Consider the following 13,664-nt stretch of genomic DNA (forward strand, 5'->3'; position numbering starts at 1 on the left):
AAACAATTAAACTTTGCCCCTCCCCCGCCACAACAATCATTTGCGGATGTGTTGGGTGAAATTTAGCAAGAAATTATCATTTTCTGAATCACTTCACTCTGCTTGCTCTCTGTTTGTTTCATTCTTTCTCTTTCTCTGTTTCGTCTTTGAGCTCTTTTAAAGACTTGGAGCCCCCTGCATGTTCTTCTTTTTGCTTCTTTTCTCTGTATTTTTTTCATCATTATCCAACAGCACTTTTCTGTGCGTGCAAATGCTTTCTGAACGGCGTCCTTTCTTCCCTTTCAGGCTGGATGTCATTGTTGCTGCCTGTGGGCTGGGTGTATTTATTTAGGGGTAATTGGTGTGTGGATGAGTGAGGTAATGAGGTGCATCCACACTTGGCTGCTCCCCTCCCTGAGAGCCTGAGACAGACGTAGCCTAGCTGGGCTCCGGCTTGAGCTGTACCACACTGCTGTCTCCTCCACACAGGCCAGAATGGCTCTTTCATACCCAGGTGGACAAACACAATCACTGGGGCTGATACCTCAATGAGGCGTCTGCAGTTTGAAGTGGTGTGTGTATGTGTGCATGAGTGCATATCCATGTGCGCGAATTTTGTGGAAGAAGAGAGAGAAAAAAACAGTGCTTGGTTGTTTGCTTGTCTGTCTTGAGTCCTTGTTTGTCTTGCAGCTTGTGTTTGTATAAGTGATTTTCCCTGTGTGTTTGTAAGTGCATGTATATCAGGCTGAGTGGGTGTTCAATGGAGCTCAAGGAGGACCTTTGGCTCTCATAGCCCCCTGCCAACCTCAAACTGCCCCTGATGTCCTGCAGAGTTACCTAATGATTTCACTTACACCTCCCTTATCTGTCTGGCCGTGTGGCAGGAACCGTCTGACGCTTCAGCCTTTACATGCCATTTGCTGCCTCATATCCTGTGAAATTCAATTGCACAGCTCTAACTGTAGCCAGAGTAGGGGGATCTCCCTCTCTCTCTTTTTCCCTTTCTCTCCGTCTTTCTCTCCTCTCACACTTTCTCTCTCTTTTTCCCTCTGTCTGCCATCTCCCATATATTAGTAAATAATAAAAGCATAAACATCTTTGCTTTTATATATTTTTTACACATTATCTAATATTTTTAGCTCTCTACAATTAACACTTGATTATGTTGGACAGACTTTTAACAAGCAGAAGTTTTCAACGAGAAAGCTTGGATGTTTGTGGGTGCCCACAGGTGTTCAGGAGATAATATTATGCATAGATTGTTTTGTTGTTATCAGGGTAATTGGTGTGGACCTGCCAGCCTTTGATAGACACACAATTACTGTATGTGATGCATAAGTAGACTCATTTTAGGGCAGGATTTTGAGTTGCTAATGGTGCATTATTCAGCTTTTGGTCTGTCCCCAAAAGTGCCGGGCCAAATCAAACACGCCGCTCCAGGGTAATTGAGGCCCTCTCCGCACCCCCTGCAGTGAGCAAGGCAGAACTGTAATCCCCTGACAACTCTGACTTGGCCCCAATCTGGCAGGCCGCCCATTTCCCAGCAAAACGCCTAACTCGGCATCGAGGAGAATGAAGAAGCTGATAGTCACATTTGGACCACTTTCCAATTTTGTTATTCTTTTCAACTCAGCAGCACCCTGTATCCATCTCTGTACTTTCCCTTTCTTTTTTCTTTTAAACCTAACGGCATAGACTATAAGTGCACACTAATTACACAGCTCAAACTAATATTCTTACTCATTAGTCTGTTCAAGCTTTTGTGGTTTTCTGATCAAAGGCTTTTGCACAAAATAACCTGACCACAGAGAAGCTTTCACTTCACTGTTTTTAACACAAATGTTTTGCTTCACAAGTTTCCCATAACTCTACAGATAAATAAAAAAGGCATAAAAAGTAATGAAAAGTTTAACTATTTTGTTACACAGTAAAATTAGAAAAAAAAACATAATTACTCTGTTTTATTGCCACCTTGTTAACCAGCCCACTACTATTTCAATACAAAGTACATCTGCAGATGGAAACCATAATCATTGAACAATATATCTTTAAATGTTGTTAAAATTGCTCATTTAAAACATATTTTTCATTCTCCGTAATGTCACCTCTTATAGGGGTCATTTGCAGGGATGGGATAATATGCATTTAGCACTGTCTCTCTGATTTTTAACTTTAGCATGCATTCTCCTCGGGCACTGGCTCACTGTTATAATAGCTTTAGTAATGCTTCACAATTAACACTCAGTCAGCGCTCTGGGTTAGGTAATGGCTGGTGTGTTTCAGGCTAAATTAGAAAACACAAAACAAGAATTCCCCATCACCCATGGTGCTTCGAGGACTGAGGGGTTATGGGGGAAATGGAAGGTGGTGAATTTTTTGACAGGGCAGCCGAGGTGATGTCTCATTCCCTCTGACATCTTGAACACCCTAAAGGTGGCTTTGCCAACAGTCTACCCAGGAAGCACCTCACCTAGCTGTGGCTAAATTTACACAACCACCTGCCCACAGGGAGGGCACTGGAGAGGAGAGCAGAGGTGGAGGTGGAGCAGGGATGGAGGGCAAATAGAGGGAGGAAAGAGAGGTTGTAGAATACTGGTGTGTGTTTGTGTACCAAAGAATCCTATGTATAAAATGTTCAATGTGCTATTTCAAAAAATATAAAGTTTTTACTTTGACTTTGTGCTGTTTAAACATCTGCTGTGTTTTCTGACACTGTTGGCTGTGCCTTCCTCTGCCTTTCTGCATGGTTGCCGTGCAGTGCTATACGTTTGCATCAGGGTGGGGATAAAGAATAGGTCAGATTTGTTTTTTTTTTGAGTGCCTACAGGAGTTCAGTGGATCAGTGGGACGAAGCATCTCAGCCTGCAGCAATTCCAGTACAAGTCACTGAGAGTAGAGCTGCTTTTCTCTCGTCAGGTTCCACTGTGTAACTGTAAAAGGGGTGAGCCTCATTTCAAAGCATCACAAATAATGCTGAGAGTGGGGCAAAAATGGAATGAATTTTGGCATATTGGAGGCTGGTGTAAGGTAAAAAACGATTGTGTTAGTGTGTCATTTTCTTTATCTGCATTTGTGAAATGCTGAGATGTAAAGTCCTTCAGAATGTTAAAAAAAATGTTTGATGCATTATATCAAAGATTGTATGAATAGGTAGAGTGTAAAAGTGTAAATTCATGCTTTTTATAAATGTACTCAGAGCCTGCATATATTGAAGCTCTCAAGACAGACACTCAAATTGAATGGTAACAATTCTAGATGCTCCCCAGTGGCAGAGTTCAGGCTGTTTGCCTGTAGGCTGATGTGGAGTGAATGGCCTTAGAGGCTCTAGGCTGGTCTATGTGTGGCCCGGCTGGTCCAAGTCAGCAGTAATGACTGGCTTTGGCCAGCATGCCTGTTAATGTGAATGGGGTTACTCTGGGCAACACCTTTTCAGCTGGGTCCTATGAAGTTCCCAGTATGGTGGTCTTTGTCCACACAAGGGCTGTCCTCTCAGCAAAAAGGGCTTCTTTTTTGTGAGGACTATCAACTGGTGATGGATTATACCCACCCCCCTTTATTCATCCGGGCAGACTAACAGACACTGATGCGCACAAGTATACACTCTCACGCATAACCACAACAATATCAGAAGTGTTGCAAACACAATTAGCCACATTAGTCCTTCAGCCTACAATAAGTCTTCCTCCTATCTTTTACTGAATATCAGACAAGATTGTTGTTTTCTGAACCATCAGGTGAAGTTAAAACTTAGCAGTTCCAAACATCAACTGACCTGCAGAACTCCACCCATGTCCTTTTACTGCCTTCTATCATACAGTCCTTGTCTTTTGCTGTATAGTGCAATAGACTTCCTCGGTGAGAGCCACCCCCACCTCTCCCACCCCTCCCAATGGGTCGACCACTTACCCAGGCTGACACAGTAACCTCCAGACGACCTTTCACTTTGCCAAATGTTATGCCTGTAAACTGTGTGAACTCTTTCACAGCACAAATGATGAGAGGAAAATAGGACTTTCTCTTGGAACTAAGGCAGAGTTTAGGAAACCCTGGATGTACAGGCCTGCTTATGTTGTAAATACCTCTGTGTGACATATGCATAAGAAAGTGACAGTGTGTGTCTGTCTGTCAGTTTTTGTACATGGGTTGTAGACTGAGTGCACAGAGAAAAATACATGAATAATATATAATATTCTTGGTAATGCTCTGTATATTTTCTGGAAAGGGAAACACTGACAGAACCAGTTAGCCTTAGTCTGACACATAATTCGCTATAAAATCATAACATTTTATTGTTGTTATTATTATTTAAATAAATTTATTTATTATTAATTAAATAAACAATACCTTTTTCTGTCTGTATGCTAAGCTGAGAAATGGCTACTATGCTTACAGACAGCTGAATAGTTTTGTCAAAGCTGTAAAAAGGATTATTATAGCAAGCCCTGGAAATCATGCTCTTACTGAAAGTGTCAGTGGTGTTTTAACCTGAGGATGTCTATATCACATTCATGGTTTGAGGGATAAAATGTGTGTTTGAGGGGTGGAGGGCACCAGAGATCCCCCAGATATGCTGTCATAACCCATGCAGCCGTACTCTTTGCTATGGGCCTATCGGTAGTGAAGGCAACACTTAGATATGTTTGTACTCTACGCCCTCTATCCCTCTCCCTTTCTCCCCAGGCACCATGTCACTCCAGGGGCAAACCAGCACTTCCTGGCTGTGCCCAAGTCCATAACACCAACTAACCCCCTCCCTTTCCATCTACCACCACAAGGGTCAATGTGCCCTCACCCTACAATGCCCACGGTCCACACCAACACTGCCCTCCAAAGAGAAACAAAACAGAACTGAAAAGAGACAAAATGGCCCCACGCTGCTTCCCCTGTCAAAGTTCTTGATAGGCCCGAGCAGAGGACCCCAGAGGAGGGTTTAATGGAAGATGATGGTGACGGAGATAGCAAGTCAAGTTGTTGTGTTACAGCACAGTTACACTTTGGCCCCCGTTTGTCCATGTGGTTATTCAGAAACAGTGCAGAGCTAACTGATTCCCATGCATGTCATGTTTAGTAATATGACAGATACTTTCAAATGCTGCATTTTATTGGCCTGTGGAGCATGAAGGATAAGTGAGGAGGTAGTTACTCAACAGAACAGGACTAAACATTCCATTAGGTATTAAAAAACTTGAAATATTGTCAGATAATCAATTTCCTGTTTGGACATGCTCACTTTTAATGAAATTCTCTTATTAGTCCCTTCCCATTCTTTCAGTGTTTGGGAATATAATTACACTGAAAATGCTTACTCATCCTTCTGCCTGCCTGCTGCCTACTCTGTCAGATGCATTAAGCCATGAAGCGGAAGAGATGGGGAGCCTGTGTCTGTATCCGTCTATCTGTCAGTCCGCCTGACTGTCTGTATGCCTGCCTCTCAGATTATCCTGGATCAGGCAGCAGGTGACATAGAGAGCAGGTGACCATTACCCAATTACCAAAAAAAGAAACTTGAGAAGATTCTCAATGTAGTTTACATGTTTTTTTTTTCTTCCCCAGCCCCTTTGTACTCAGTTTATGCTGTTTCCTCTCACAAAATACATGTTTACAGTGTTTTCGAGCATGTGCAGGACACTGCATTCTAAAAGTGCCCTGATTCTTATGTTCCACGTGCACTAAAAAAATTGACATTTATTTTACTAACAAACATTAAGTGAGAAACAATGAGGAAGGTACGTGGAATACAGATTTATGGTGAGAAAGACTTCCTTAGTCAACAGGTTATTCTTAGGGCAGAGCCAGTTATCGTGTTACACTCTTTGTTACCACAAGAGAAGAGGAAGGTAGAGCTTCTACTCAGCTTTTGTTAGGTGCAGGTGGGCTAGAATTACAAAAGTGATGGGATTTATGCTGGGTTGTTTCTGCATTTTTTTCTGGCAAAGGTAGCGGAAGTATTCTCTGAAATTGCCAGCGTAAATAGTTTAGTTTTCTTCTCGAATAGAAAAGCACATCTTCTCATTATGTGGGTTTTTTGAGTGTTGAAGTTAATTCTAGTTCCTATAGGTAAGGTTCAGCAAATGATTTCCCACACAATGCAGTGTAACCTTAGAGGTGTGAGGGATTATGGCACTGGGAGGTGATTTAGCTTGGTTTAGTGACTGAGCGGACCAGCAGATCTGGGAAATATCTACCAGTTTCAGCCGTGGAACATTCTGCTGCCATTTTGACCCTTGGCTGGTTGTAGAAATGGGGCTGGGAATGGAGGACATTGACCCGGTGTTATGGACAGACATACACATTAGTTTACAGTGGCTGCACTCAGGGAAATGGAATTGGCAAAAGGTATCACTTCTAATGTGACTGCCATGAACACAGATTAATATATATATGTATTAATATATATTTTGTAATATATTGTTGAGTTGTTCTGTGTCAATACGAAAAAAGCTGGAATCTATTTTTCATCCATGACAGCATACATTCAGATTTCTTACCGTCATTTCCTCTGTGCTTACAATAACTCCAGCCAATGTTCAGTTTCTCTCATTTCACTGACTTAGCAGAGCTTATAAAATGCTGACTAAATTACAACAATAATTGTGTTAAGTAGGTGTTTATGGTAAATATCGTGTCACTTCCATGAGCATGTTCCAGCATCAGCTTATCTGATTGGAACAGCCAGACCAGTCGTCATGTGTTCCAACAAGGTGTTGGGTTTCCCATAGTTCTAAGCTGTACAGTGACACGGGCCATTTGAAAGTGTGGCTAAAACTCTATGGAAGAAATGACTCGTTAAATTAGCACCTAATACTCCAGTCATTAGCAAGCCGTTACCACCAGTGGAATGCCTTTGATGGCGCTGCTTTGTGTGAGTAGGTCTCTTGTAAGCTCCAGTTGAAAAGATTTCCCCATTCATATCTCGGAATATTACACAATTACATTGCACTGAACAGTAATGCGTATTACCAAAAACAGTGATTTGGTGTATTTTCTGACCAATAAACCCCAAATACAGCTGTATGTGGAGATTATAAGTGACCAAGCGGTATGAGATGCCATATTCCTTAAGAATCGGTTCTTTGGGGTGTTTAGTAAGCTGAAGGGAATTGTCCATTGTGGGGTGATATTAGTAACCCTCTTAGGCAAAGCCAGTCTGTGGGTCGGCCCTGAGGGCTCATTTCAAGTGCTTAGCGCTCGTTTGGAGCTTTGTCACCCCTCACCCTGTTGCCAGCATGGCCCCAGCCCCTCTGGCTGTGGAGCGGAGCTGTACCACGGACCTTTACCCCTGCCCGCCACCAGGGAGGGAACACTGACATCACAGCTCCAACTCACACACACATAATCGCACTAACATTGTGGCACACATCCATTTTCACATTCCCCCCTCCACCAGTGCACCACAGCCAATGGTCTATTTTCCCGCCATCCACTCCCATCCACCACCCACCCCCAGCCATACACCCCCTTCTTAAGTTTTTTTTCCTCTTTCTCCACCCTCGTGAAGGTTGCCAGGCAGCAGAGAAAGACTTCACACACGCATACACCCCACTATGCCTCTGAGGGTTTTCCGGATGTCCTTGTTTACATCATGGAGTGTGCAGGTCGAAGGGAAGCAGACTTCGAGCCTCCCTGACTATGTCTGTCTAGTCCTATGCTGACCTCTATTCATTTGGTGTCAGTGCAAATGTTCATGGCAACGCACCACAGCTAAAATAAGTGCACATTGCACTGGGCTGAAAAGGCAAAGCGACTCATCTTTTAGCAGTAATACAAAGTTGATGTATTTGGAGTGAAAGCAAACAGAGGGAAAGTTTTTTGTGGTCCTGATAACCAGTTACAATTATCAGCTCTAATATTGGCTGTCAGTGATGTGTGTGATGGTTGCTGACTGTTGCTGGGCTGTCTTTTCCCTCTGCGTGTCAAACCGATCGATTGGTTTTGTCTGCTCCTCCCTCCAACTTTGATGTTACCATTGATTGTTCTCATCTGCCCCTGAACTCAAAGGTTAGAGGAGCTGAGCTACACTTCTGGATTGCTTTGACCTTCGCTCTGCACATGCTCAGTGGGTTCACAGAGCCCAGAGCCAAACAAACACGGTGTAGCCAGGCCCGTGGGTGCGTGACAGCCAGACAACGGTGTGATGTCGTTTTTTTTTTGTTTTTTTTTTACTCACCCACTGAGGATGATGTATATGTGATTGATTTTTCTCCTACCCCTCTCTCTACCGTGTTTCCGCTGCAGTGCACTAAGCAGGACTGAGTCCAGGCTTGATCAATGCATTGTTTTTCTTTTTCAATCACACTCGAGTGAGCTGAAGACACGAAAGGTTACACAGGTGAGGTTTGGCAGGGTTGGAAACAGAGTTTCTAGGGGCCCCCTCAAGGCCAACGTATGAGCCTGCATGGATATTTGTAGTGTGTTTGTTTAAGTCAGAGCAATAGTTACATACTGAGAGAAGTTGAATAAGTTTATCTTGCATGTCTCTGCAGTGTCACAGGTGTTAATTAATGCTGATTACGTTTATCATGTTTGTTCTCCCACTGAAAATACTCATCATTGCCTCTATGTAACCTTACCTTTACCCACTTACATCAAATTACAGGTGCTTCGCAAGTGCCTCACCTGTCTCGGCTAATTTGAAAGGAAGCATGAGGACCACTTCTTTTCTATGGTTGCCTCAATAAATGCCTTTCTGAAGCACACACAAACAAAATGTGTTGAAGGGATAAGAGACCACTTGAGCAGGATGCACCTCTGATTCGTCAGCCGCAGTAGCAAGAACACAGGGCTTCATATCTGATAACACTCAGGTGTTACAATGCTCCTGAAAAATAAGGGGTGGAAGTAGTTTTCCCTAGAGGGGTAAAGAGCGCTGCGTAGTCTTGAATTATCTCTAAGTAATGACGCTCTTAAATCCTGTACCCAATCACCTAGTCATTATGAAAAAAGATAAGTATCTGAGGGAGTGTAGGGGTTTCCTAAAGCTGGATGTCTGCAGGCAAACAAGGTTTTAGAAGGCTGGGGTGGGGTGAGAGTGCGGGCTGACCTGCAGGTTTCAGATGTCATGGCAGATTCTTTCAGGGGCAAATTACAGGGTTTAACTTCTCTTGTACCCAGAATGGCAGTATTCTGATTCAGCTTCCTCGATAGACACTCAAGCAACGTGCTACTCAACACCATTGTCAGGGCACACTTGACTCCTGAGGTACTTCACCTCCTCTCACGCTCTCAGCAGCTCCTCAACACTTTGTTCATGGAGGGCCATTGGCGGCCTTTCATGCCAGTTGTGCAGAGAGCAGAGCAGCGTAGCCCCTCTTACGCTTTATAGTAGCTAGCATGTTGGTGTTAGGGGGGTTTACATGAGTGGCCCTCATTAACCTCTTAGTGTCTTTGTGCTTTGAGTTGGCACAGGGCTGCTCCACAGATAAGCTTCAGTGTGAAACAGCTAAAAGACTTGATTGTATTGACTCTGGTATTAGCTCAACATAATCACCTGTTACAGTAAAACAATCAGCACAAGCACAAACACGTCCATCTGAATTTTTACATCCACATAAGTGTTTTGTCCCATACACAAACGCCCTTACGTCACACACAGACACACACACACACATTCCCTGTGAGGTGTAACAGACCTAAAGCTCTCTGAAGCATTTAGCAGCACGCTAGCAGCTTTATTTCATGCTGCCAGTGCTGAGGGGAGTGCTGAAGCATCTAATGCAATTTCAGCCCAACATGGCTTTTTGTGAATAAGCATCACTGAAGTGTACCGTCTACTGTATGTTGATCCACTGTAGTGTTTCCTCTTTTTTTTTGCTTTATACAAGCATTCTAACATCCCCCCCCACACCTCTTTCTTTCTTTCTGATTTCCATAGAGACTGCACTTGCCTCCAGACTTGTCTGAGACGGTGAGTCGTGTGAGCAGGGGGGAGCTGGCAGGAGCAGCCATGGTGGCTTCAGCCTGTGGCTCTAGCACTTCCGGCACCAAACACCTGGACTTCTAGAGCTCCCACACAGTCGCCATGGGCAACCAACACCTGGGACGCTGCAACGTTGTCCTCTTTACTGCAGTGACCAGGTTGTTCCCTCGCCCACGTAATGTCAACTGCAATAACCCTGCCAGACATTACCACCTGCCAACTGACCCAACCAGAAGTGAAGATCTAAACTTCCACTCACTGTACCTCTTCTCATAATGGACACATTTCCTCTGATGTGTCAAGTCCTTTTTTATACACATGCACCACACACTTTTTCCTATCTCTGACAGTAGATATTGGCACAATTGTCATGTAACTTGTGGGCAAGTTTTTATCCCCAAGGTGTTTTTTCCATTGTTAAATGCCAAATGTGAACTCCAAAGCAACCAATTATATTCTAGAATTGGACATATTTTGTTTGTTTCTTGAGTTATTTCCTGTATGTGGGAATTTTTTTTTACAAAGTGTAATTATAAAATATTTTCGTGGCTTTACAGACTCTTAGTCTTTCCAATAAATTAACTCAGCTTTGGGCTCCACCGTTTAATAGTTTAAAAACACAGCTGAGTTTTCAGGGTAATTATGTGCTTTGTGAAATTAAATAAAAGAGAATGAGTGTAAAGAGGCTGACACTCTCTGTTCAGGTACTTCTTTACTGCACTGCAACACCTACTCCTATGCGTTATCGGTGACAGATCTCTGGTCTGCCTGACTGGTTTCAGGTTCGAACAGGGATACTTCCATCTGACCCTGAGACTGCCGGTGAGTGACGTGTACCTCCAGTAAGCCGAGCAGAGCAGGAATGTGGGCAGAGGGTAGGAGAGCTGGATTTGGGTGCAGGCTTCACACCTCATCAGGCATGTTTGCTGGATGAGCTGCTTTGCCATGACAAGCCCAAAAGAACAAATTAGGTCAAATGGTGACATGGAGAAACAGAGAAAAAAAAACAACGTGAAAAATTAAATGATTCATTTTTGTTTTCCTCGGTCTGTGTCTGATGCCAGTTTGAATATTTTTGCCTGTAAAAACTGGCAGTATTGGTAACCATCTGCAACACACGTTAGGGGAAGGTAGTGTTACCTGACAGTTTCATACATGACTGGAGAGTATCTGGTTTATGAGGGAGAGAGAGACGACATGCACAGGTCACTTATACAGCAAGCTCTTTAAGTTAGTGTTAGTGAAGCATTGACATATGCAGGGTAACCTCAATGTAGATTAAAACAGAATTAAATGTCTGTGGCATGTGTTTATGTTGCTGTAATGCAGGTATGTCAGTTTTTGTAATGCTTTTTTGAATCACGCCAGGTTTGTGTGTCCGCGTTTTGTGCTGTCATTCAGCATCATTTGTTTTAAAATCACCAACAAAGTTCTGAAATTTAGATTTTTTTTCTCAAGACAATAAATCAAAAGTATCAGAAAACTTGATGGTCAACAAGTTTTTATTCCTGATTCACATCTGATTTGTCACATACTTCATCTTTCTTCAAACCTTAATTTGTTTTAATAGATAACAAATTTAAAAGATACAATTGCTACTATTGGTATAATTTAGGGACTTGCTTATTGGAAAAGTACAGGCTTGAACAGCTGATGTGTCTCTGATTCCTAACATATCATTGGGGGTTTTAATCATTGAAGGGCCATCACATCACAGCACTGTTAAAATAACACAAAGCAGGGAAACTCATTTTTAACCACAGTGAATGATTACATCACCCTACATGTCCAATCCCATTTTCTAAATACACAAAGAAAACAATATATTTGCTTTACATTAAAAGGAAAATGTATTATTCCTTTTGGAGAACACACTCACACAGAGTACTGCTCTTCACTGCAGGTTGGAATTATTGTTTCATTAAACAACAGACGGGAAAAGTTCTCAAGAACTTTTACAGAAATTTCACGTCGCTTTTTTTTTTTTACTGAGCGAGAATAACATTCAGAGTGTTTTATCTCAAAGCTGTGTATTATTTAGACTCCCACTAATTGCAGTCTTTCTTGCGTTTTGAATCTCTCTGTAATTATTAATGTTCTTCCTCTGTCTCAGTGCAGTACTCATCTTCCTCTCCTCTCCAAACAGGATTCGTCCATTTGTGTGATAAACTGGATTAAATGAATAGAGAAATTGCATTTCCACCCCACCCCAAAAAATCCTCTTAAAAATCTGATTAACCTTCAATTCTCAAACTTCTAAATTGGACTATTAAATATTGCGTGGGATGTATAAATTTAATTAATCAATTTAGCAAGATGTTTGGTGCTGTTACATGCTGTGTGAATGTTACCTGACCTCACTCTCTCTCTCTTGGATATCTTTTCCTTTTTAGATGGATGCTCACTCTCTACACACACCCCTTTAAACACACACACACACACACACACACAACCCCCCCTCCTGCTGAGGCAGCAAGTGAAGCAAAATAACTCACTCTGCCACACAATCGCTCCTCTGCCTCGCTCTGGGCACTGACTGCTTTATTCCATGACTTTTTTCTCTCTCTTCTCTGCTCCTTCCTCCTCCTCATTGGTTCTGTATTTTTTTCATACCATCGTAACTCTACTAAAACAAGAGCCAGTGATGGTGAATTGCTTGACCTTTCCCATTGTGCAGTGGTGTTATGCTGTGTGGTCTGTGTCCACTTGGTTCAGCCCCATACATCAAGAAAGGCTTGTTATATTGGACACCCTTGTTTGGTGGGAATTGGAAGTGTTGCTATGTGCATTACAGGCTCCTTTTTTACACTGGCATTGGTCAGTATTAGAATTAATCAGTCTTAGAGTTGTTTACCATTTGCAGCAATGATGCATTCTGTCAGAATTTTGTCACAGCATTGACCAGGCAAAAAGGCTTTCTTTAAGACACAATTTTACTGTACAAAATGTTTTATAGTTTTCACAAAATACATTTAGAAAGCTCCATTTTAAATAAAATTAAATTGAAATATTTAAGAGACAGCGTGTAGACGTTTTTATCTCAGAAGCAATGCTCAGACGTAAACCCAGTATGTGTCCATGTTCTACGTACACACTGAAATAAAAATGCAAAAACTCAAAAAGAGCATGACAGATGATGCTAGAAAAACCCTCCCATGGTCTTCAATTATAAATAAGGACTGCGGGGTTCGACTGCAGTCTTACGAACTCGAAGCCAATGTAATGGAACAGAACTGTGTTTACAAAATTTTGCAACACAAGACTAATATCTTTAAAAAAAAACATTGTGTACTAGATGAAATACAAAGGCTTTGGTCTGTTTTACAATCAACAATGATTAAATCTGATATGTACTTGTAAACAACTGCCAAACACTTAAGTTTAAAACTCTGTCAAGCAATGTTTAATCATAATTATAGGAATTAAATATTTCTAGTTGCACATTTTTTGACCATAGGACACTATAATACAACTATACCTAAGAGACAAATTGTACCTGACCCTAAAGAAATGTATTTTATGATGCATGGAACATTTATAGAATATTCTCAGGGATATAAATGAAATCAACTTTTATTGGAGAAATCTTTCTTGAAGATTTCTAGGGAAGACAAGTACTTTACATTTTGACATAAACAAACTGGATTATATCGAAGACGCAGTCTACCATTTACAGACTACAGGTTTTCTTTTACACCTGTTTTCCCCACATTTAATGTTCTTCGTGGTAATCTAGAGTCAATCCAACCACCGAAGCAAGAGGTCCAAG

The 13,664-nt window shown here is 42.0% G+C and overlaps 1 protein-coding gene across 2 annotated transcripts in view; it reads left to right on the plus strand.

Annotated features, from left to right (window-relative positions):
* Nucleotides 1-11,378, plus strand: part of elp4 (elongator acetyltransferase complex subunit 4) — a 44,085-nt gene extending 32,707 nt beyond the window's left edge. For both annotated transcript variants that reach the window (XM_028402379.1, XM_028402378.1), the window contains exon 10: nucleotides 9,851-11,378. In XM_028402379.1, coding sequence (XP_028258180.1) covers nucleotides 9,851-9,979 — 129 coding nt within the window. In that variant the 3' untranslated portion in view covers nucleotides 9,980-11,378. The remainder of the gene's footprint in view (nucleotides 1-9,850) is intronic.
* Nucleotides 11,379-13,664: the final 2,286 nt, after the last annotated feature.

This window comes from Parambassis ranga, chromosome 3 (genome assembly GCF_900634625.1).
Source record: "Parambassis ranga chromosome 3, fParRan2.1, whole genome shotgun sequence".
Taxonomy (NCBI): Eukaryota; Metazoa; Chordata; class Actinopteri; family Ambassidae; genus Parambassis; species Parambassis ranga.